Source organism: Ochotona princeps, chromosome 6 (assembly GCF_030435755.1).
Source record: "Ochotona princeps isolate mOchPri1 chromosome 6, mOchPri1.hap1, whole genome shotgun sequence".
NCBI lineage: Eukaryota > Metazoa > Chordata > Mammalia > Lagomorpha > Ochotonidae > Ochotona > Ochotona princeps.
This window is the reverse complement of record NC_080837.1, coordinates 44634458-44660946: the sequence shown is the minus strand read 5'-3', so window position 1 is coordinate 44660946 and position 26489 is coordinate 44634458. Positions and strand designations below refer to the sequence as shown.

The 26489-nt window shown below is 36.2% G+C and overlaps 3 protein-coding genes across 3 annotated transcripts; all 3 read left to right on the top strand.

Annotated features, from left to right (window-relative positions):
• Nucleotides 1–7392: 7392 nt before the first annotated feature.
• LOC101524475 (olfactory receptor 4N5) lies at nucleotides 7393–8344 on the top strand. Its single transcript, XM_004584621.4, has one exon. It carries the CDS (start codon nucleotides 7418–7420, stop codon nucleotides 8342–8344), a length of 927 nt encoding a protein of 308 aa, XP_004584678.2. The 5' UTR covers nucleotides 7393–7417.
• A 6198-nt stretch (nucleotides 8345–14542) lies between these two features.
• LOC101518621 (olfactory receptor 4L1-like) lies at nucleotides 14543–15478 on the top strand. The gene has a single exon (XM_012926808.3). It carries the CDS (start codon nucleotides 14543–14545, stop codon nucleotides 15476–15478), a length of 936 nt encoding a protein of 311 aa, XP_012782262.3.
• Nucleotides 15479–24603: 9125 nt separating this feature from the next.
• LOC101518139 (olfactory receptor 4K14-like) lies at nucleotides 24604–25548 on the top strand. The gene has a single exon (XM_004584860.2). The coding sequence runs from the start codon at nucleotides 24604–24606 to the stop codon at nucleotides 25546–25548; it is 945 nt and encodes a 314-aa protein (XP_004584917.2).
• The last annotated feature ends 941 nt before the right edge of the window (nucleotides 25549–26489 follow it).

The following is a 26489-nucleotide window of genomic DNA, read 5'->3' as shown; positions in this document are numbered from 1 at the left end:
ACTTTTTCTTTCTACTGAAATGTTCATGTCGTTTTTTTCCCTTTTATTTAATGTGATATAGCTACTAAAGGAAAATATAGAGGAAATGTTTAATAGCATTGGTCTGGACAAGAATTTAGAAGGTAAGACATCAACAGCACAAACAATAAAGTCAAAATGGACAAATGATATGTCAAATTAAAATGTCCACACAGCAGAAATAAAAGCACAGTGAAGAGGTAGTCTACAGAATTGGACTAAATATTGGCAAATTATACATTTTTTTTCACAAGATGGATTTATTGAAAGTCAAAGTTACAAAGGTAGGGATGGAGAGAGAGAGAGAGGGAGCGAGAAAGAGAGAGAGAGAGAGAGAGAGAATATCACATCTGCTGGTTCACTACCCAAATGGCTGTAGCACCTGGAGCTGATCTAATGAAGCCAGGAGCAGGTGCATCCTCCAGGTTTCCCATGTGGGTACAGAGGACTAAGGATTTGAACCATCCTCCTTTGCTCTCCAGGGCCATAGGCAGGAAGCTTGTTCAGACTTGGAGCAGCCAGGACATGTTTTGGAATCCATATGGAATGCTGCAAGCAGGGATTAGCTTGGTATGTCACCATGCTGGCCAAAAATTATATACTTTAAAAATATATTCATTTATTTGAAAGGATGAATGACAAAAAAGGAAGAGAAAGACACACAGAGAGAGTTTTACATTTGCTAATTCACTCTGTTGATGATTACAACAGCCAGGAATAACCCAGGATGAAGTCATGAACCAGGAAAGGCATTTTAGTCCAAATACTGGGATCATCTTGCCCTCCCTTCCCTAGAGCATTAGCAAGAAGCTGGATAATCAAAGAGCAGCCAAGACTGGAGTTGGCATTCAAGTATGGGATGATGATGTTGCAAACACTGGCTTAATATATTGAACCACAATGACAACACCATGGAGATAATTATGTGAAGCAATGTATGTGTTAATTAGCTAGATTTAAATATACCAAGAGAAATAGATACTTCAGAACTGATTAATCTACCCAATAAAAATATTTGATGTTATTATTCAGTAAAAATTTAAAAAGGTTGAACACATATAAATTTTGTGCTCTTAAAATTCAAAATAATTTCTAGTTCCTATTTTTGTCATACAGGTCATGGGAAGATCACTTAGGAAGATATTCAATATGTATATTGAATATATATATTTATTATTTAAATATGCCTAACTCTTAAAACTGATTTTCTATGAGAAATTAAATGCGTATTTGAAGTAGAAGTTGCTTTCTACTCACTTCACCTTGTCTATGTCATGATGTTGTACTTAAATTACACTACTATATGTAGCTATTTTATCTAAAATCTTAGGAGTTATTCTTGATTCTGCTGGTCAAACATCGTGTCAATCATGAAATCCAAGTGTCTCAGGAATATTTCAAGTTCTCTTTTCTATTCCTGCTAGCTTATTCTTCTCCCAATCTCACCAGGAAAGCTCCCAACATTTTTTGTGCCTGGTACCATAAAATTTCCAAGCTCTTCTTATTTCTGTGCTTTCCTCCCTCATATCCATTGTCTTTCCAGTGGTTGGAGTGACCTTCTGATGCAACCCCATTGTTACAAATGGTACATTGTGAATCATGACCAAATGTCATACTCCACACAACATCTTCCTATCTCTCCGATGTGGTCTAATGCTTTTTCTCGTTAAAGCCCTCCATTCCTTCAACACCAGACCTCCTTTCTCGTCTTTAATGCACCAGCTCTGTCCTTTTCCAGGATTTTTGTTCTCATTCTTTATATTCCCTCCTAGGAGTTCCCTAGTCACTGAAACCTCAGTCTCTTATAACCTCAGAAAGAAATCTAATAACCATCTAAACTAAAATAGCATCCCTTTCCTCTTTCAGTCTTGTCTCTCATTTCAATGCTGTATAATTAGCTAAGATGAAAATGCTTTCTTACCAGAAGGCAGAGACTCACTGTGGGCTACTGCAAATCTCAAAATCACTTTCAACTGATTCTAAAACACTGAGGTATTTCAAGAAGTGACATCTTGAAAGTCTCAACTGTGCACGAAAATGAACACGAACAAAATCAAAACCAATCTTCATTTCCATAGGTTGGTCTCTTCTTCCCTTCCCTGTTTCTGCTGTGCCTGTCTACAAGACGCTTTGAAACGTGTGTTTCTGTGGCCATCACTCTGCTTTCTCTTCATATTTCCTCCGACTTTTTAATATGGGCCTTTCCTTTTGTTTATTCTGTTATCTCCTTACCAGTTATCTTTATTTCTAACTGTCTCTCTGGGAATTTATTGTGCAAATACATTCACGTAGAACAACCAACATACATTCAACTTTACTGGGACATCTACTTGAATAAAAATCTACTTGTCTCTGCATTGTATTTCTTTTGTAGGATTCAATTTTATTATTTTAATTTTAACATGAAGGAGTGGTACCTTTTTAAGGTATAAACAAAAGCAAATTTGTGTGGATTCTTCTTGCATAAATATTTTTCTTCTGTTAATTATTCTTTAAGTAAAAATGCAAAGTCTTCATTTTGCTACAGCAGGAAACAGGAACCAAGTATGCAAAAAGTCAGTAGCTATAATTACAAAGTTCACATGAGTATCTCATTTTATTTAGGACAAATTTCTAAAGCAAATGATCTAAAATATAACACAAAAATCTCAAAGTAATTAAAACTCTTCCTGAATAATCTTTTCCTGAAATAATATATTCCTTACTTATGCATCAACATATGCTTACTGTTGATTACTCTCACTATTTAACTTCCTATTAAACATAAGTAACTTCTCTTCATTGATATTAATGTATAACAAGATCTAAAATAACTTTCTCAGATTTGATACTCTCATTTTGCCTAATAAACCTGTCACTCACAAGCGTCCCTATAAAATGTCAAGCGACAACCCTAGCTAGCATGGCTCAATGGGACCTTGGCTGGCACATGCTTTCATTATCAAACCCTTAAAATATTCTTGTCCTTTTGCTTGTCTAATGCTAGTGGACATTACACTAATTCCCATAGGCAGTATTCAGCAGGTTTAGTGTAGTTAAAAATCCCCAAAGCACATTCTCTACTGAACCACTAATTAATAGAGCAAATTCCATAGTCTGTGACATCCCAACCTGAGACCATATATTTGAGGCGCAATAATAAAATGATTAGTTATTTGCATAAGAAAAAAACAAGATAGCCACTAGTTCAAAAGCAGTATCGGACTTTTGGCAAGGTGAAATTTTGATCATTCTTTTTTAAAATAGAGAGAAAAAAAGAGGTAAAATTTTAAAAATCATCCTATTTGTATTGGGATTTCTGATGCCTTGAAATTCATGAAAAGAGTTAATAAATAATGTTTCAGAAAAAGAAGAAAGGTAAGTTTTACACCCAGTAATGATATATAGCATCTTCAACCCTGTCTATCAAATGAATCCCGCACCAGGTCTGATGTCTAGAGTTATTCCTTAAATGCTGAAATTTTAATCCCATTATTATTTTTTTAAAAGCTCAAACATTCATTATTTTGGGAACTTGATCATCTGGATTTTAACCTGCAGCTTAAGCCAGTAACTGATTTTTCTCCCAGGCCTGAGCCTATTTTGGGAAATGGAAAGAAGAAATCAGAATCTGCAAGTCCGAAAGTGAGGACTGAGTTTCCGAGACAAAGTTCATCAGCTTCCCAGGCTTGCAGATCTGAACTGTACACTCAGCTAGCTTGAGTTTCTTCTCTTGCATGTGATGCTTGCATATAGCAATCTAAGACCTACAGGTAACAATTTTTAGGTAAGGAGAACTTAATTCTCAAACTCTGCCTGATTTACATAATAAGAAAACCTTTACAGGGACTGTTCTGATGGTATCCATGAGTTCTTACCTCTCATCTGAATCAATTGTTATTTCTCCTGGAATAAACAACAAAGCAGTGATACAGTGTCTGGATGTCATTTTCAGTCTTGTATTCTTTCTTAGTTTAGTTGAAGTTGGCATGGATTAGTTGCTAGTCATCTCATTTGCTCCTTATTTTATCTCAATACCATAAATTATGAAGAATAAGACTGCTGTTTCTCTTTCATAGATGAAAATACATATTTTAAATGATTAAATGATTTGTTTTAGTTTATATGATGACCTAATTACTGATGTATTACAATAACTTAACTAGGTATAATAATTTCCAAATCATTTATCTATTACAGAGTGCAATGACACATCACTTTGTATCAAAATGAGCTGGAAATAAATAAAGTACATGAAGTAATTAATAAATGGTTCAGATATTAAATTCTTAGAAGATAGTACTTAGGAAGAAAGTTACCACCAATGGTGAGGAAAGCATTTTCAGTATGCTGAAAACCTCATTGGCAGAAAACACTTGGTAAGCACCTACTGTCCTCATTTTACCTTAGAACAAGTAAGTTATTTATTCTCTGGGAATTAATAGAAAGAATCAAGTGTTATGAAAGTTGCTAGGATGGTTATCAGGCTGGACAAAGACTTCCAGAACTGATTTGGTAGCAAGCTACACTCCAATCATGCAGGTTTACTGCAGGTGCTTGCGTATCCATGCTCTAACAAACAGGAGGGACAAGGGAACCCTCTTGAACTGTGCACCTTCAGTGCCAGTCTGGCATTGCATGGAACAGTAAGGAAAATTATTGATGGAGAAACACTTGGGTTCCTCGTGCAGCATACACTAACAGTACTTCTCTGTCTTCTCAGTTGTAACAGATCTTTGTGCTTGTGATACACAATTTGGGGCCTTTTCTACAGGAGCTCTCTTTGTATGAGGGAATATCCATCTAATGCCCATCTGCCTCTATGATGAGCACAATGTCAGAATAACTGGAAAAGAAAACACAGTAATGAGAATAGGAGAGAGAGGGAAATAAATCAGAGACCATAAAGAGAATGGGACTCCATGTGTTATGTACTGAGAATAGAGATGGACAATAGAAAGTAAAAGGAAGAGTGGACGAGGTTCTCATTCTGTCTTGGACTTGTAAACCTAAAGACATGTAAGATAATTAACTGCAGGTGAGTATCTGGAATGCACAAAATGTAGCAAGAGAGGGAGCAAACGTTTGTTTGGGCAGGACAAGATAGGAATTTGAAGGCCAATATTTGTCTAAATAGACAAAATTAGAGTGAATCTCTTAAGCTAATTTTAAAGGCATCAAAAATATTTTTCCCATTTTACTTTGCTTAGACTCATTATGCCCATATTCATACATGTGACTGTGTAAAATGTACAATGTATCTGTACAATTCTGTACTCATGTATTGCAAGTACTCCCTCCATAACAATTGGCCTCTAGATACAAACATTAGTATCCACAAAAAAACAAATGTTGTGATGTTCTCACTGATAAGCAACAAACTGTCATAGCATTGCCTGAATTTGACATGACCTCTTTAAGGACCTTAAACCTGGTTTTCTTTATTTCTTCTTAGCTCTTCTTTTATATGATGCTGGTCATAATTTTTGTCAATTTTCAATAGGGAATTTATTTTCCTCTAATATCCCTCATCCATACTTAGTACAATTATTTAAAATGTAGATCCAGTTTAGATATAGATATGGGTAGGAAAGTCATACAATATAGATCACAATTCAATGGTCTTACACATACTTACAGATGTTAGCAAGAATAGAGACGTTATAATTCTAGAAGTTTTTATCAAGGTAAAAAGATCTCATTTGCATATCAGTCTAGATCTCACATCTAGGTCTAAGCAATCAGCACCATTCTTTTTGGTTGTATATATTAACTTTTTTAGAACATGCTGCATAAACAGTCATGTGTTATGTAGTATTTTGTGACTATCCTCTTTTCAAGGATAATGTTTTTCAGTTTCATTCCTGTTGTTACAGGTATCAGTACTTTATTACTTTACATTGCCAAAATAAATTTCACTGTATGCAAAGGACACGTAATAAATCGGTATCACATGTAATCAAAAATTAAGGGTGATATTTATGTGACATACTTTAATAACTTGTGCTCATTAAAAGTATTTCATCATTTGAATTGCTCTAATACATAAACAAGCTCTATTTCACAATGCATGGGTATTTATTAATAAATGCACAATTAGTATAAAATTAAACAATAAAACAGAAAAATTTTAAACATTATTCAGAATTACAGAAGAGCAACTATTGTCTTGCTTCCTAATAGATTATCAACATGCACATCGCCTAAGAAGAGCTTAGAGGAAGCACATCCTGCTATGGTGATTAGTATGCAGACTAACATTTAACTTGTAATTCCTTCAATATGAAGAAAACTATTACTTAGAAAAAGTTTAGCCAAAAGAGATAAATATTTGTACAAAAAAGTCATGATTAGTAGCTAGAGTGCCTAAAGTACCTCCAATTGATAAAACACTAATTAATAATTTCCTAATCAACTTCAGTGGAGAAATATATACCTGTTTTTCTCTAACAAGAACCTAGAAGAAAAAAAGGCAAATTTGAAAATTAATTACAGCTACCCTATTCTCCTAGTTCTCAAACGAATGTAACAAAGTATTATGTTCTATATGTCAAATTTATTATTTATACTGCTCCCCTTTGTACTTGAGACACTCAAAACATTTTGTGTGCTGTGGTAAGTTTTGTGTCACATAAAAGTATTGACGGGGAGGGTTAACTTGACTAAAATTCTGAGATTTAGGAATCAAATATGTTAACAATATATAATGAATAATTAACAGTGGGTATTAATTTGAAAGCAAGAACAGGATATAGAACAGTTTAAAAAATTGTGATCCAGCCAGATATGTAACTAGCGATCTGTAAGCTAATTGAAATATGTAGATCTTGCTTAAGATTTTAGTGACCAGATTGTAATGGAAATGTACAAGTGTAACAAAGTAAAAGAATGTGATGGTCAACTCACAATGTACATATTAACAAACACGAAACAGCTAAGAACTAACGATTACATAAGAATCAAAGCACAGAGGCAATTACAGAAACTTTTTTTCTATGAAGATGGAGAGCTGAACAAAACCACCACTCTTAATCAAACAATTAGAGTGAGTTGGTACTCAACGCACAAATATGAAATCTCAATTGTGATAAATGTTTACAGTTTGCCAGACTGGAAAACATCTAATAAATCACAAATAAAACAATTCAAAGTCCTACAGAAGCTAAGAAACTTATATAGTTATACAGAAGCAGATAGTTAAATAAAAATGTAGCTGAAAGAACATTGCCTTGGTGAGGAATAAGGAGAGGAGATAATAAAAAGAGATAACTCAGATACAGCAGAGTTTGGGCTATCAGCTATTTTTTCTTAGCATTGATTGTAGCAAATACTGCTTTTATTTGAGTTGGAGTTATGAAACTGGTAGAAAGATAATTGCAAAGTCTAATGTTTGCTTTTATTTTCAGTAGATTGAGAAGTGATGGAGGCAGAGAACAGCACAATGGTGACAGAGTTCATCCTCCTTGGTCTGACGCAGTCTCACGATATTCAACTCCTCGTCTTTGTGCTGGTCTTCATTTTCTACCTCATTATCCTTCCTGGGAATTTCCTCATCATCCTCACCATAAGATCGGACCCAGGACTCTCTGCCCCCCTTTACTTCTTCCTGGGCAACTTGGCCTTCCTGGATGCGTCCTACTCCTTCATCGTGGCTCCCAGGATGCTGGTGGACTTCCTCTCTGAGAAGAAGGTCATCTCCTACAGAGGCTGCATCACTCAGCTCTTTTTCCTGCACTTCCTGGGAGCTGGAGAGATGTTTCTTCTTGTGGTGATGGCCTTCGACCGCTACATCGCCATCTGCCGGCCGTTACACTATTCGACCCTCATGAAGCCCAGCGTCTGTTATGCATTACTGTTGGCCCTATGGATTGGGGGCTTTGCCCACTCCATTGTGCAAGTGGCCCTAATCCTGCACTTGCCTTTCTGTGGCCCCAACAGGCTGGATAACTTCTTCTGTGACGTCCCACAGGTCATCAAGCTGGCCTGCACGGATACCTTTGTAGTGGAGCTACTGATGGTCTCCAACAGTGGGCTGCTCACCCTCCTGTGCTTCCTGGGGCTTCTGGCTTCCTACGCTGTCATCCTGTGCCGTGTGAAGGGCCACTCCTCTGAAGGGAAAAGCAAGGCTGTCTCCACATGCACCACACACATCATCATCGTGTTCCTCATGTTTGGTCCTGCCATTTTTATCTACACTCGCCCCTTCCGGGCTTTCCCAGCTGACAAAGTGGTTTCTCTTTTCCACACAGTCATCTTTCCTTTAATGAATCCTGTGATATATACACTTCGCAACCATGAAGTGAAAGTCTCCATGAGGAAGTTTTTGAGTCAGCATATAGTTTTCTGAATGAGAAAAACAAATCAATAAGTAAAGAAAAAAGAAAGCCCTTTTGGAATCCATTACATAATTTTGTCATTCAAACACCAAAACAATGATTTGTCAGGTGCTGTATTTATCAAGTATTTTCTCATTTTGAAGCACTATTATATGAGGAGACAGGTAAGACTATACTTTGCTAAGGATTACATTTAAATGAATAAAGCAAGTTAAATTGTTAGTTAAAAACCCTTAATTTCAGATAAAGATAGTGTTGTAAATCCATTCGAAATTGTGATATGGTAGAGATCAATTGAGAAAAGAGAAGCTATTGTTGGTGACCAAGATATGTCTTGTTCAGTAATGGTCAGCTGATGCCAAGATGATTTGAAGGAACAATGCAATTATCTAAGCATAAAAATACAAGACAAAGGAAGATTTGAACAAGGCCTCAAAGATATTATGTGTTGATACCCGGGATGACCAAAAGGAAGAGTAGTACCTGTTGGTTTATTTAATGAGTATGGAAAGTCACAGGTCACCTTCTCATATGAAGATTTCACTTTCTTTGGATATATTCCCAGAATTAGGGTAGCTGGATCATACAGAAGATGGCTTTTTCAATCGTCTTAGCACTCTATGTACTGACTTCCATGGTGGCTACACTAGCCTTCACTCCCACCAATAGTGAAAGAGGATGTCTGTTTACACCAGCAGGTATTGTTAGCAGATATCTGATTATAGGTTGATCTCACTGCAGTTAGGTGAAATGCTTTTTCAAAAATGCTTTTTGTAAAAGCATACAAGAGCAAAAAGACAACAGGGTACATCAAGTAAAGCAACACTTTCATCTTGCAGTTCCATGTTTGAAATGGCTGGGAACCAAGACCAAAGAACACAGGATCCATAACAGCCAGCACCTTTCAGCTGCAGCCAGGAGAGGACAGAGAAGTCAATGCTAGACCCAGACTGAACTGAACTCACCCCACAACCTACAAAGACCCAAATCAAATGCACCACACTCACACACCTAAAAACAAAGAATGCTCTTCTCATGCCAACTGAATAAGAAGAGTACTGGCTTCAGTGCACCTACAGAATGGTCTGAAAAAACACTTGCCAAAGAAGCCTCCATGGTTGTGGTAACTTCATTAACGGAGAAAATATAACTAATATCGACCCCATACCTGGTCTGCCATAAGACCATGACTTCTTTTGTCCCTCTAGACAAGGTCATGTCTTCCAGCCATGGGTAATCCTAGCGTTCCCTGTACGCGTGAGTCAGACATTCTGCAGATTGATGACTGTGTTCTTTCTCTTCCCAATTAGACTCCCCAAATCATGGGATTTGAGGAAAATAGGGGCATAATTAACCACCATGTCAGCCTCATCGCAGAATTTTGACCAAATAGCTACTCAACATTATCACTTTCATGCAACTTTGCCATTTCTAAATGAGGCAAGGCGTTCATTGTGTCCTTGATGAATTCAGGCATCCTATGTTGCAAAGCCTGTCTTAAGTCCTGACTGCTCTGCTTCCGATCCAGTTTCCTTGTGAGGCAGGACGTGGAAGGCAGCAGCTGATGGCTCAAGTACTTGGGTCCCTACCATCTGTGTGACAGATCACAGTGTGGTTCTGGGATTCTGAAGTCATCGTGCCCAGCCCTGCCTGTTGAGGGCAATCGTGAAGTAATCAGTGAACTTTCTTGAAAACTTTGCTCAATGAAGAAAGCATTTATACTACCTTTACTTGAATCAAACAGCCATTAACAACATATTGGCTATATTAATATTCTTGCAATAAAAAGAGAGAAGCATAATTTCCTCTAGTCCACCACCCATGATATGTTTATTTCCTGTAGAAGGGCCCACCAAGTAGACGACTTCAGCTGGCACTTTCCAGAGCAATGACATTCCAGAGAAAGTTCACTTAGCTGATACACTTGGTGAATCCTTGATCTGCTCAAATAATGAGAGAGTAAGTCCTTGTTCTGAACTCGAGGGAAAACCAACGCATTCATTTTAATGATTCCCCTGGAGTGGATCACCATCCTGAACGGCATGTATATTTTTGTGGCTCCACTTTTTTCTTTCTTTTTTTCTCACCTGCCACTGACCACTAGGGGTTTTCCTAAAGATCACCATTTTATATTCAGAATCTCATTGTGTCTATGTGTCTTTGAGAGATGACTCCTCAACCAGAACTGGTAAGTTCAAAGAGGGTACTTAGGGTGTGATATAATGGTGTGCTTTAGTTAATGATAAGATGTTTCATATATAACTTTTCACTGGATTAAAATTACATTTTTCTGAGGATGAGATAAAGTGTAAAGACAATTTAGAATGTGGACCTATGTATCTGGCTGCAGCAAAAAATAAAAAAAAAAAAAAAACAAGAGCTACCTGTGAAGTTTAAGTAAATGCCATCCACGTTCCTGGGCCAAAGGTATGATTCAACCAACAGGCAGAGAAATAAAGAATTGTTTAGAAGATGGTGAATTGGTGGACATTTGCTTTCTCCTTAGCTACATTAGCATCTGTGATACCTCTGACATTAGTCTAATAAATTCTCAGGTTTGGGGAAGGGAAGGCATTACTTATTTTCTTTAAATATTAATTTCTTTCATCAGCTTATATTATCCTATATTGAGTACATTAATGCATAAAATATGGAATGCCCTGTGAGATAACTGATTAATCAAAATTATTTCCTTTAACTTCTTTTAAACTTCTTTTCAGCAAAGCAGTCCTGAATTGTTTTTCAGTACAAATCTGTATTGTGCTGATAAGTTTTATAGCCCTTTAACGCTACTAATTCCTCTTTTACTAAATTGATCCTTTTCTCTCCATCAAAAACAACTTCCATTTTATTAATTTTAATTACATAGTAGAAGAAACCACTCATAGCACTGATATTAATTGCACAGCTGTATTATTTCAATTAAGCAAATGTTTATGTTAGTTTCTTGGCTCTTTGGAAAATTTCCTTAGTGCAACCTAAACTTTATATTTCAATTATCAAATCAATATATGCCTCACTTTCATTGAAGAAAACACAGTGAAAATTCATGGTTAAATAGTAACTGCACATTTTTTAACTTTAGAAAATTTCTGTTGTGCATTGATTTCCACATACATAAACTGGCATGTCATATATATAAACATATATTTATGTTGTTTACCTCATATATTGTTATTTACATGTGTTTATGTATTTATGTATATATAATAAGTATGTATATGTGTATATATGAATATATGGCATATATATGCTATACATTGCCATATATATTTGATTATCTGTGGAAATGTAAAATGTATTGGTTACTGGATATAAATACACAAGATTAGACATATGACTGGTTATTTATTTCACAAGCAACAACCAGAATTTAACTAGTGGAATAATTCTTATCTTTAACTATATCCACAGTCACAAGCCATTAATCCTATTTAAAACTATGCACCACCTGTTAGAGTAAACCACACATGATGAAATCCATTTCTATTAACTAGTATTGTGCATCTAAATTCAGAGCCATTTAGTATATGCCTTTCAGATTCCATTAGGAAATCAATACTGGCTTCAGTTATAAAGAACTCTGTTTTTAAAAGAACTATTTATTTGTATTTGAAATGCAGACTTACACACTGAAGAAGAGACAAAGAAAGAATGAAAGAGAGAGAGAATGCAATATATCCATTGATAACTCCCCCAATGGCCACAATAGCCACTGTTGAGCTGGTCCAAAGTCGATCCAAAGTCAACACTTTATCTGAGACCCCACATGAGTATAAGGGTTCAAGGTCATTAATGCTTTTCCAAATCATGAACAGAGAGCTGGATGGGGAGTGGAACTCCCAGGATACAAACACCTCCATGTGGGATGCCGACACTGCAGGCAAAAATATTTCTTGGTCAGGCACAAGATTGGCCCCGATAACTCTTGTTAGTCCAACAGCTTTAGCTCTGCCTATGGAAAAATGCACATGTAAAAACATTGTTCGTTTTGATGGTACATGAGTGTTGTCAGAATGAATGGTTATATCTAGTATGCCAGATTCCAATGCACCTCATTGTAGAATTAAGTATACATAGTTACACTCTTTTGAAATATGCTTTTTAATTAAACATACAGATTTTGATTAAGAATACTTTTAACATGAAGAAATATGCTCATATAATATCTTAAAAACACAAATAACAACTATGGTGTGCTACTCAAATTATACATTTTACCTGCTGAATTGTAAAGATTGTAATTATAAATTGTAATTATGGCCAAAGAAAGAAATCTAGCCAGGCTCCCAGGAGCAAGAGATTCTGGAACATAACCAATGACTCCACAACGGAAGTCAGGCACTCAGGAACCAAAGCACCATTCACAACACAGCACTGCTCCTCCTCCCAGCCACCCCCACCACCCCCCACATACACACAAAAGCACACACTTGTGTTATCACCAAACACTTCCGGGGAGCTTCATCTCCCTATCATTTGTGACAAGGAGGGTAAGAACGTATGACAACAGGCAAGTTAAAAATTTCAGGAGTAAGTGAAATTGGTAAATAGTCTTTAGGGGTGACAATGGTGGTAAGAATATAACTGACAGAAGAAAAGCATTGTTAATTTTCTGAGCTGAATGTATAATTTAACTTACACAAGTATCTCTGAGTACGTGAAATGTTGGAAAAAGAAAATAACAAATACTAGGCAATAACAATTTCAGTAAACATGTTTTTAGTCACTTGAACAGAATGATTTCACTAGCAGTATTGATTTAACTCATTTTACCTTTTCAGCAAGTCAAGTTTATGGTTCTTAATTTCATGAACTCAAAGTGGAAGAAGAATACATGTGATGGCACAATTTATGCCTGCAAATTATACATGAATACTCTCGTAAAGAGTTTCTCACTTTGTGCTTTTATAACTGAAAAAAATGTAGTGTTGTCAATGTCACTTTCATTAAACAGATAAAATATGTCTTTCATAAATGCTGGGGTCTCTGCAGTAGGTGTAGATGACATGAAGTTATGAAGAGAACAGCTCCCCTGTTTGGCAGAGCCAAGGGGAGCTTCCAGCTTTTTGGCAGGGCCTGGCAGATTTCTCTCGGACTGCCTTGATGCTGTTTCACTCCTGGTTGCATGGACACTCAAGCACCCCACTTAGAATTCTGTAATCTATTGAGGCATTGTTGCTTGCCCCTGTGAGATGTTTTTTGCAACCGATGTTAATGTTGCTGATACTGTCTTGGTGAGTGGGCCTTTGACAATTTACACACGGGAGCACAATTAAACCCATGCCATTTTTGGACACCTTATTGGATACTTAACCATTGCCTCAGAATCTGGCCCAGACATGTAGCACACCTTCTGGGAAAGGGCTTGATAAGATCCTAAATAGTAATGCAAGTGATGGGAGTAAGAGCTGAAACTACTATGGCAATAAATATAGTTATTGCTATATCAAAGGCTAGCCTGTCTTTGCAATTTCTTTGGAACATAGAAAATGTAATTGTTTTAGCCGCTCTTATAATTTTTAGCTAGAGGAATTAAGGATGCTTTTATTAAAGAACTATGCTTTTAATTATTGTTTCATTGTTTATGGGGTTTAGAAACTTTTGCCTTGGATTTTTACATTTTTTCCCTTGTAACCTATTTTTCCCATTAAATAATGGATAAATTGTAGAAACAGAAATGTGGTAGGAATGTATTACTGAAGCAGGTAACCGCATGTGCCTTGGCCTTGGAGTACTGGCTGTCACTCCATGATTACTACTGAAGAATGAATAATAGCTTGCTTTGAAGAATATGAATACAACATTTTGCAGAATTATCTTTAGGGGCACCTGCTTAGCTCTGAAGTGCAGACAGAATGACCAAATGTCTATACATGCTCCCTTAGTCTTGAAGTAAAAATAGAACAATTAGTTGTTTGTATAGAAGCTTGTGAAGTGCCTGAATACATAAAAAAGGACAGCTTCTTGAACTGTTGCAAGAGGTCATCAAGTGACAATGTCTGTCTTTATCTCCAACTCCACGCACCCTTCCAGAGCTCCGAACTTGGCTGGAGCTGGTCTCCAGCATATAAATACACATCTTATCAAATCTGTTGAATCAAATATTCACTTTCTGTATGTCCATATCTTCAAACTGTCACAGGTTCATCACTTTCTCCAGATTATCTTCGTTTTTACAACTTGCCGTGAACTCCTACTAGACAAGCATGAGCAATAGCTCAATGATATCTGAGTTTGTTTTGTTGGGACTCACCAGCACTTGGGAACTGGCAATTTGCTTTTTCTTCATATTTTTGTTGGCCTACACAGCAATCTTAGCAGGAAACATCCTCATTGTGGTCATCGTTACTTTTGACTCGCACCTGCATTCAATACCCATGTACTTCCTTCTTGGAAATCTCTCCTTCCTCGATATGTTTATTTCCACAGTCACAACCCCTAAGATGATCATGGATTTCTTCAAGGAGCACAAAACCATCTCCTTGGGGGGATGTATGGCTCAGATGTTCTTCCTTCACTTTTTAGGGGGCACGGAGATGACTCTTCTGATTGCTATGGCCGTGGATCGGTACATTGCAATATGCAAACCCCTCCACTACACAGCCATCATGAACCGCCGAGTGCTCAAGGGATCTCTGCTGCTGTCATGGACTGTTGGCTTTGTGCATACTATGAGCCAGATGGTCTTCACTGTCACCTTGCCCTTCTGTGGCCCCAATGTGATAGATGATGTATTTTGTGACCTTCCTCTCGTTCTAAAGCTGGCCTGCACTGAGACCTATGTGTTGGAGTTGCTGGTGATTGCTGACAGTGGACTACTGTCCTTCATTTGCTTCATTCTCTTACTCATATCCTACACTATCATTCTGGGGACCGTGTGGCGTCGATCCTCTGCTGGACTCTCCAAGGCTTTGTCCACACTGTCTGCTCATATCACGGTGGTCACACTTTTCTTTGGACCGTGCATCTTCATTTATGCTTGGCCTTTTAACAGCTTTTCAGTTGATAAGTTTCTTTCTGTGTTTTACTCAGTTGTTACACCCTTATTGAATCCCATTATTTACACCCTGAGGAATCGGGAGATGAATGCTGCCATGGGTCGACTGAGGAGCCGACATGTCAGCTCCTGGCAGTTCTTCTGACAAATGTAATGATAAATAATTTCATGCAAACTCACCCAAGTGATATGCCAGGCGAAGTCAGGTTACATTTGTCCTATTGTTGATTTTTATAAGCAATCATATTGTACATTGAAATTATAATGATTATGTTTCCATCACTGTCCCTCCATGGTATTTTTATGTTTGTTTTTAAAGGATAAATTTCTTTCTAAATCTTCTCCATCACTGTTTTACATGAAATATGAATCCTGTGCTAACTAGAGAAAAAGCCCAGACTTTTAAATCTGACCATCAATACGTTTAGGACCCCTGAGCATCATATCAAATTATATTATAAACTCATGTTTTTTTGCTACAGTTCAAATACAATATATAAAAATAGATCTCCATTGGTACTTGAAATGGTGCCCAACAATAAAAAATACATACATTTGATATTCACATATTTCCACATATACTTCTTATTTATGAACTGCTTTTTACTGTACATAACTTTGCTATTTTGTCTTAAAATAATATCATATCAGGCACAGGGTGTTAGCCTAGTGCCCAAAGTGCTCACCTTGTGTGCCCTGGATCCCATAATTACACTAGTTCATGTCTTGACTGCTCCACATCTCATCCAGCTCCCTCCTTGTGGTCTGAGAAGGCAGTAAGAGCATGACCCAAAACCTTTGGGACCCTGGAACAGCACGTAAATTTGTAAGACCCCTGGCCCCTGGCTTCGGATCAGCTCAGCCCCAGCCATTGCAGCCACTTGGGGAGGAAACCAGCAGACAGAAGATCTTTCACTCTGTCTTTCCTTCTTGCTATAGATCTGACTTTCCAGGAATACATAAATAAATCTTTAATAATAAATACAATGTGACATCTATTGCTTATGTGTATAATAAATTTTTCAAACAATATACATTGAAGGTGTAATATTATATCCTGAAATGTCTTATAATACATTTACAAAAGCCAAGCTAACTGCAGGACTTTTCACTGCTTTGAATTTTTGTACACAGAGAAATTACTATGAGGATTTTACAGAACCCGTATAACAATTTCTCTGTGATTAATTCTAAGAAACCAATCTGTCTCAAAAGTTTTTGTGCAATTTAAAGCTTCAAAACAGAGTATTCACAGTAGAACAGAGCAGAAGTGCTTTTTGCACAAGAACCAGTATAGAGGAATTACCAGTATTACAAGCATTTAGGAGTATAATTATAATAAGAACCTTGCACAAAGACTCACACAACCCAGAAGAATCATACCACACAAAGTACTAGGAGAAACTATAACACAAAGAAACTTTTATCATACTTGCTTTGTCTGATGCTTTTATTTGAGTTGATCCAAACATCAATGTAACTAGTAAGCAAAAAACACCTTGAACTGGGTCTGGAATGATAAATACACAAAGGCTATGAACAGGTACAGTAAGAGAAAAATCCATCTGCATTGTGATTGAACAACACTAAAAGATTGAAAAGAAACCTAGCCATCATAACTTAAAAATAAACTGGAATTCAGAGTGAAAAATGAATTGATTTTTGGAGTCTCCACTTCTTCTCAATCCCCCATCATTATGTCAGTTTTCTTTCCAAATATCATGTTGACCCTTTGCACATCAACTTCACTGATGCACATAATTAGTGACTTTCAACTTGACTTCCTTTTCTGTGTGAATAGTGTTTCTACCTCCTATTCAAGGGTTTTTTTTGACATGATCCGTCTCTCTTACGACATATAGAAAGGAAAAAATCATCCTTTTCCAGGTTAATTGCAGTGATCTACCAATTACAACTTCACCAAGTAATCAGAATAGCATTAGCAGCAGCCAAAGCAAGTCAAACATTGACAAAACCAATGATTTTAGTGGATCATACATGGACATCTAGTGAAAACTGTAGCTAATATGTAGTTGTAAAATTTAATAAATTCAATGATGTCAACTTTACAATGACAAATTGAATCTAATGTGAGAATTGCCACTTGTGCTGTGTCTTTCTCTATGGGACATGGGATTGAAATTAGAATTCCATATAACCCAGGCATCCCAACACTGGGACCCTTTTGTCTTTGTCATTCCTAAAACGACTGTGAACTTTGCTGGGTGTTTCCAAATGGTCTTTGAACCTATTTTACTTGTTGGATTAGAGGCGACGCTGTTGATCTCCATGGAAAGATGAGAGAGGATGACAGAGAGAGAGAGAGAGAGAGAGAGAGAGAGAGAGAGAGAGAGAGAGAGAGGGAAGGAGAGAGAGAAAAGACACTGTACGCCCTTCTGTTGGTTAACTCCCGAAATAGTCACAGGTGTCAGAGGTTGGCTGTGGCTACTGTGGAACCAAAACCAGGAGGCAGGAAGTCAATCCAAACATCCCATTGGATGGCAGGGGTCCAACTGTCTGAGCCACCACATGCTCCAAAAGCCTGTAAAGACAGAAAATGAACATTAGAAGCTGGTGTAATGAGTAGAATCCAGGCACACGAATATTGGATGCTTTTATTTTAACCAGTGGGCAAAAATATCTGCCACTGATTTTTTTTAACAAGACTATGTGGTCACCGTGAAGGAAAGTGAATAAGAGAAGATCAGTCCATAATGTATAACTTTTGATCATAATCACAAACTAGTAGTTAATAATCAAGAAATATCTTAAGATTTTAAGAGAAATTTTAGAAGTTGTGGCTGAAAGAAAATGAAATACAAAACTAATCATCTGTATTCATTCAGTGAAGACAATAATCTGAATAACATAGAACAAGTGACTGTTTTCATTCAGCTCAATAAATGACAAATTTTAATGAGTTTTCAATATAAGTCTGTTTGATATTATCAAGTTAGCTAAGGAAAGTAAGTACTTACAAATCACAATTACTGAAATATTGCTTTCTTATGTACCAGTAGCAGGGATAAAGAGCTGCTTTTATTCAACATGGCAACCTAACAGTGCTCAAACAAGAAAAACAAGGGAAATGGATGCAAAAAGTAAGCACATGCATTTATCATCTTATGAATGCAAGCTTTTCAATGACTGAACTGAGTAACACACCAAAAATATCATAAATTATGATCAAGTGGAAAGATGTTTCAATGTTTTCAGATAAATAAATATCATAAATCACACCAACATAGTAAATAACAAAATTCATAATGTCATCTGTGCATAATATATTCAACAGCATCCAACATTTCTTCATTGCAAAAATTCTTAATAGCTTAGCATATCTGTTTAATATTATAAAGTTAGCTCAAAGAAAACTTCACTATCTTCCCTCAAGAACTAATAAGAAATAAATTACACCAAACTTTAGGACCTTCTTTAACCAGTTTGGTATGATCAACCTTAAAAAAAAAACAGCAGTTATTCTAGTTTCATAAGGGTATACAGAAAATTTATATACCTAGAAATATCATATTCTTGAGCACAAATAAGTGTTAATACATTTAAATATAAGTTCATACAGAGATTGGTACACAAATGTGAATGTATCTTTATTTCTAATAGTAAAAATCTGGAATCAGTTCAAATGTCTCTCAGTAGATAAATGGGTAACATAACTGATTATGCACATACAATGTAATACCCTGAGGAATATAAAGGAATGCATCATTGATACTAGCAGCATGATAAATATGAAACTATTCTATTCTTCCCTCCTCTATATAGTTCTTCTAGATGAATATATATATATATACATGCATATATATAGAGAGAGAGAAAGAGAGAAAGATTGGTTTTATATTTTGCATGAAGGTTGCCTTATATCAGAGAGAACTTATAGCATACCAAGAAGTGAAGATAACAGTAAAATATTCATCTCTACTCCTGAATGAAAGAGGGATTCCCAATGAAACTGTCAAATATATCTTGACAATAGGATGCTGCACTCTGTACCATTGTTTATAACTACTATGTCATGATACACTAAAATAGAATGATGAGTATGTGACTATTGCTTAAGGACTATGCTAATGTAATAATATAGGGGGAAACAGTGGGGGGAATGGTAAATGGGGAGGATGGTAGGGGAAATAACTGAGCCTATGGAATTATACCATGAAAAAAAACTTTAAAAAAATATTTGCAATTGAATGAAAGAAAAAAGTTCAAAAAATAGCAAAGATACTTAGTTCTATTTGCATAAAACTAGTAAATGTGACAAATAGAAAATAATGCCAAAAATCAGTTGTGTAGGAAAGTAGATGTGTAGAGGGAAGGGAAAGAGTGTTGATTTAGGGACAAGTGGCCTTAGGGCTGAAACCAGTGTTAACTCTCTTGGCTGTGAACCTTTTACACATGCATACATAGATCAAAACTAACTAAGCAAATAATTAAATACAGAAAATTTAGCACTTGTGGGCTGTGCCACAATAGAGGTATTTTAAAACCTAAGATTTCAAAAATAGCAAATTTATTTTAAGCTAACATCAAGATTCTTGTTCTTGTGATTATCTAAAGAAAATAATTTTAACATATGGTGCTTAATTTCTGGGTCCTCGGTTAATCACAAGCTATATGGAAGTAAGTCAGGGAACTGGCCAAGATCTCTTGCCTCTTTGGATGGTCATGACATGCATTAACACACTCCAACACTACTACCAGGGTTTTGATGGTGTCTTCAATTCTCACCAATCACAATATCCCTTCCTATGTAACTCAAAATATTAATTAATCTGATTATATAAATCAAGATCAAAGATCAATATTGCAGAATACATATCCCCTGATATGTGCTGATCACCAAATAACATAACTTTCCTCAATGTTCAATGTCTGCCTGATACATATGAAGTTTCTTATTTCCCTGATCCAATTTTCCGAATATGAACATTTTATGTTATCCTTAAGAAAATCCCCATGAGATGTCCAAGGCTAATTATTTCCACAATTCTTGCTCTTTTCAGAGAACAGCATAGGAAAAATTCCACCCTAGGGACCTCTTCAGATGGTGAATATAAGTCAGGCTAAGGGAAAGTTCTTTCACAGACACTGTCTCCATCCAAAAATGGGCATGTTTCAAGAACATATCACAAGAGAAGACTAAGCGAAAATCTGCTCTTCAAGAAATTTAATGTTTAGTAAGTCATCTCACCACTCTCATACTATTCTTGAACAAATTTTTAGAATATGTCTCTGGACTATTGTACATATATACAATATGTTTGTTTAGTATTTCAAGCAAAACTATTAGTATTTTTTCTCTCCTCTCTTATTCCTCCTGGCATTTCTATCTTATTAATAACAGTACACTTATGAAATGAATGCATTGCCTCAGAGATGCTTTCAGAATCAAAATTGCACAGCAAAAAAAAAAAAACTTTTGCCATATGAGAACAAGTAAAACGATTTGCTACTGAATAGGAAGTAATATTACTACAGAATTGGGATTAAAAAATATATCTGAAAACAAAGCAAGACAGAACAAGTTAGTGAGAGTAATTTGTACTTTCTGTGTACCTTTGAGAATTTCCCTTAGGCAATGTATTAAAAAGTATGAGTCAAAATTTATCTGTGTAAAAACATTAATGTTGAGAATCACTTATAATATTAGGCCTATTATAAAAACAATATGCTGGAGATCACTGCATGTAGCGTGAGATGAACACATTTTATCATTTTCTGCATGTAGCGTGAGATGAACACATTTAGTAGCTCAACCTGTCTTCTCTAATCTTTCAGTTTCCCCAATCGGAGAATGAACATTAGTCCTTTTGTGATAATTCTCCCATTGATTGCTTGAGGATTCTGAATGTGCTTTGATTGATTGTCCTAATGTTTCTTGTAGATTCTCTTAAAATATTAATAACTCCCCCTGAGAAGGACAATATGACAGGTGAAAATGTTAAACTCCTGTAAAGTAAGCATCACATCTAATGTGATGTTTGCATTTGTACATCTTATAGATCTCTAAGTAGGTGTATGTTGATTTAGAGAAAATACTAATGGGTATTTTAAATAAAGTTAATTGTATTTATCTTGCAGGCAAAGCTCTCAGTTTTTCTATAAAACTGTTTCCAATAAGCTTCATAAAGCCTAATGCTGCAAGATTTCATTTGACGAAAAGAAGAAAATTAGCATTTGTTACTACCCACTGAGTACTGAAGGAGCTGGCTCATTCCCCAAATGACCATAGTAGCTTACTATTTCTGATCCGGGCTACAGATTGAAGCTGGGAATTTCATCCAGAGTGCCTGTGTGAGTGACAGTGGTCCAAGTGCCTGGACCATCTTCTGTTGTCTTCTCATGCATATTGGCCAGCAGCTGAATCAGAAGCAAAACAGCCAGATCTCAAATCAACACTCCTATATGAAATGTCATCATTCCAGACAACAACTTAGCTACTGGCACAACATTAGACCCATATACGCTTTTCTCCCTGTATGCTTAACTCACTTTCACAGTACATCTATTAGTAAGGATATGGATGCTGTAAGATATTCTTGAGGACACAGGGTCAATAAGCACAAAGTAAGATTCCAACCTACATGTAAATAATTTAAAATCTGGGTTGTTATCCTTAGTTGTCCTAGTATTGTTTAACATTGAGAGTGTGATATCATTGGGCAGCTAATATGTCAAATATTAACAATTTCAAAACTAATAAGAAAGCATTTTCATTTCTTATTGGTTAGTTCCTCCTGGAAATATATGAATTCATTCTTTAATAAATTCCATTCCCAGCCACAGCTGAAGCCCCTGTTTACCTATTAGCTATCCTCTGTCTGTGGTTCAACAGGTATAAAATTAGTCATTGATAACTTCTCCTAGAAAAACTTACAATTCTGGGAAGAAGTTCCAAAAAAAGTCAAGTTGTTCCAGTTTCTCAAGGAACAAGAACATATTGATGGTCACATCAGGATCTTTTCCATAAAGCGTGAGCATTTCTTTTCTACTTAATCTCAGCAGTAGCACTCCAAGATGTACTTTGCCTACCCAGGTATGTAATCTATTCTTATCTTGAAAACAGAATAATAATAGATAAATAGACAAGCACATAATGTTTGATCAGAATATGTTAAAACTATTCTAAACCCTGGATCTTTCCCAGAATCCATACATTTAAATGAAGGTAAATATTTTTCATTGAAAAATTTGGATTCTAAGATGATAACATTCAGAGTTCAGCAAATCAAAATCCATGCTTGAATAGTGTTTTACCTTCATCTCTTTCCACATGACTTGTCACTCCTTTTTTTAAAAAGAATTTTATGTAAAAAGAACAGATTTAGTGTATTTTATATATATACAGCTTTAATAACAATATTTCATATAAATCCTCCTCTTTCCTTTCTTGCTTTTCTATTAATTTTTTCAATCATATACTTTGAATTTACCTTTCAATTACAAGCTTAATCCTCCTCTAAATGAAGAATTCATTAGGTAGAAAGTAGAAAGACCACCGTCACTCGACATATTGATAAGCACTATAAACAATAATCAGATCTCAAGATGTCAGTTTCACACACACACATTACATTTTCCCTAATCCCTTTGTTTTGTTATATTTTACTGTTATTTCCATCATATTGCACAAGATATTCTCAGAAATGTGTAATATATCTGGCATCCTGCTGTAGGACTTGGTGTTTGTATGGTATCACACTCAATGTTTAGCATCAAATTACTAGACATTTCCCTTCATGCACCTAATAAGCTTGTGTTTTAACACCATTCCTTATGAGCATTTGGAAGTCCCCCATTTCATAAATATATTGACATGACGACTTGAATGCAAAATCAGGTGTACGCCTGTCATTTAAAGGTGATTTTAAAAGTTCATAGAAGGGCTTGGCATGCTGGCTCAGCTGGCTAATCCTCCCCCTTCAAGTGCTGAGATCCCATATGGGCCCCAGTACATGTCAGAGCTGCTACACTTCCCATCCAGCTCTGTGCTTGTCACCCAGAAGAACAGCAGAGAATGGACCAAAGCCTTGGGACTCTGCACCTGTGTAGGATATCCAGAAGCTCCTGGACTACTGGACTCCTGGCTTCAGCTCAGCTCAGCTCTGACCATTGCAGCCACTCAGGGAGTAAACCAGTGATTAGTAGCTCTTTCTCTGTCTCTCTTTCTCTCTGTAAACCTGATTATCAAATAAAAATAAATGTCTTTTTAATAAAAGCTTATAGAAAAGGGGATTTAAATATAAGGGGCAGTTGGTGCAACTTTTTTGGAAGCCATGCACTTCTATGAATGAATTTTCCATTAAATCTTTTATATTAGTTACAATGTAGTTTCTCTCCTTAAGTCCCATTATGTCTTTTACAGGGAAATGCTAAAAATTTCATTTTATGATATACTACAGAAGCTCAAATGAGGACTGAAGAAATTATTTTATATATAGTAAAGAGGGTCTCTAATGCTGTATCATGTCATCTGTTATTTCATATTTGTCTTCCTAAACAAATTGCCTATTTTTAAATTTGGGATAATTATTGCTTATTAATCCTCCCCCAGATTCTTCTCATTGGATTGGCAAAGTGAAACTGGTTTCTATCTTTTAAAAAGATTAAAAATTTTCAGCTGACTTTCTTTCATCTTTATTCACTTCAATAATTTCTACCAATACAAATGCAAAAATGCATATTGCTGTCTAAACTTTGAAATCCAATATTCGGCAATCTGTTAGAATTAGAGAAATAGTGCTAAGTACATTTGGGCAGCGCTTCTCTTCATGATTGTTGTTTTCTCTCACAAACACATGCTAAATGTCAATTATAGGAACAATTAAGTTGGGGGGCAGTGTTGTGGAACAATAGGTTCAGCCACAGATGTGACAAGAGCAACCCTACATCAGAGTGCCAATTCCAGTTCCAGCTACCCCACTACAAATCCAACTTCCTGCTATTGTTAACTAGGAAGGCAGCAGACAAATGGTGGACGTGATTAGGTCCCCGCCAGCCATGTGGGAGAACAGGCTGAATCCCTGCTTTCTCGTTTCAGCACGGCTGAAACATACACCTGCCTGTTGCAGTCACTGGGACAATGAATGAGAAGATGGAAAAGCAATCTCTCTCCTATCTCTCTTTTCTTTTCTCCCTTTGCTGCCTTTCAAATAAATGCATCTTAAAAAAATAGTAAGCCCTCTTTTTCATCCCACTGACTAGTACATTTCCTTTTCTCTAGGTTAACTCAGCAGACACACTGAATATAACATGGATCATGGTAATCAGTCTGCAGTGTCAGAATTTGTGCTTCTGGGACTTTGTCATACATGGAACATTCAGATTATACTCTTTGTGATATTTTTGATGATTTACATATTTATCATATCTGGAAATATTGCCATCATGACCTTGGTCATCACTGACTCCCACCTCCACTCCCCCATGTACTTCTTTTTGGCCAACCTTTCTTTTGTTGACATGTGGCTCTCCTCAAACACCACACCCAGGATGATCACAGACATTCTCAGAGAAAATAAGACAATTTCCTTTGGAGGGTGCATGTCCCAGATCTTCTTTTCACACTTCATTGCAGGACTTGAGATGGTAATACTGGTGATAATGGCCTACGATCGCTATGTAGCAATCTGTAAACCACTCCGCTACTCCACTGTAATGAACCTGCAAAAGTGCATTGGGTTGGTGGTGACTGGCTGGACTGTTGGCTTTGTGCATGCCATGAGTCAAATTATTGTACTTGTACAGCTGCCCTTCTGTGGCCCCAGAGAAATAGACAGTTTCTTCTGTGATAGACCATTGGTGATCAATCTTGCCTGCATGGATTCCTCTAACTTGAAAATTTTAATGAATGTTGACTGTGGAGTTGTGGCTGTAACATGTTTTATTCTGCTCCTGATATCCTACACGTATATTCTTCTCAATGTTCACCGAAGCTCTAAGACTGGAGCATCCAAGGCCCTCTCTACCTGCACTGCCCACATCACTGTGGTGGTGCTCTTCTTCGGACCCTGCCTCTTCATCTATGTGTGGCCACTCAACATCACCTGGATGGACAAATTCCTGGCTGTGTTTTACTCAGTTATCACACCGCTCTTGAATCCAATTATTTATACTCTGAGAAATAAGGAGATGAAAAATGCTATGAAGAGGTTCAGAAGATACTACATGGTTCCTAAGGGAAATACTCCTTGCTGAGAACAGAATCCTTATTTCCTGTGGAATTATCCCTCTGTTAGTCTTTCTATGCCTTCAATTAGATTCAAAAAAATCTGAGTGATCTTGTTGCTTTTTGTTCTGTTCTGATTTGTTTTGTTTTTACAAAAGCATGCATCTTACCTGCAGGATAGCATTTTTATTTCTCTTTAATGTTCTATCTAACTTTGAAGAAACTGTTGCTGTAATATTGGCAGCTTCTGTCAGAATTCCTCTGTATCAGTTTTCAAGAGGAAGTGGGATTCTTTTTTTTTTTTTAAAGTCACCCGTTTTTCAAATATACTAGGGACAATCAAGTGGAAAATTTTTTGAAAGAATAAATCGAAGCAGTGAACTGCAGAATCACCATGGAGGCTACTTTTGCTTGGAGTTCATTCATTCAACAGATGTAAAAAACTAAATTAAAACATCTGCTACTTTTTCTGTTTGTCTCAGTCTTACTACTAAAATTTAATCTTTGATTTTTTATTTGTGTTACACACTATAGTATAGAGTGAAGACCATAGTTTACATAGTTAACTTAGAATGAAGATCATCTTTCACATGGTTAACTATGAAGCTGTCATACTTAACATTTTCAATGATTAGTATATAATGAAGATCAAATATTATATCTAATACACACCAGAGATCAACTATTCTAGTCAAATAATCATACCATTTATTGACCAAACTATTTAACTAAACTCTTTTGTGCTTTTTGGTTAGCTCCAAATTGTGAATGAGCAAATAAGACACAAGATTGCTAATTAAGTTTTTCCAATGTAACAGTTTATTTCTTTCCTAAACTGAAAAAAGAAGGAAAACTCAAGCATGTGTGAATCCAATTTGTCAAACACCATTTGTTGAAGAAACAGGGAATTATCTTAGCACATTTTTTAAAGATTAGCTGGCTTTAAGTAAATAGGTTCTTTTTTTTTTAA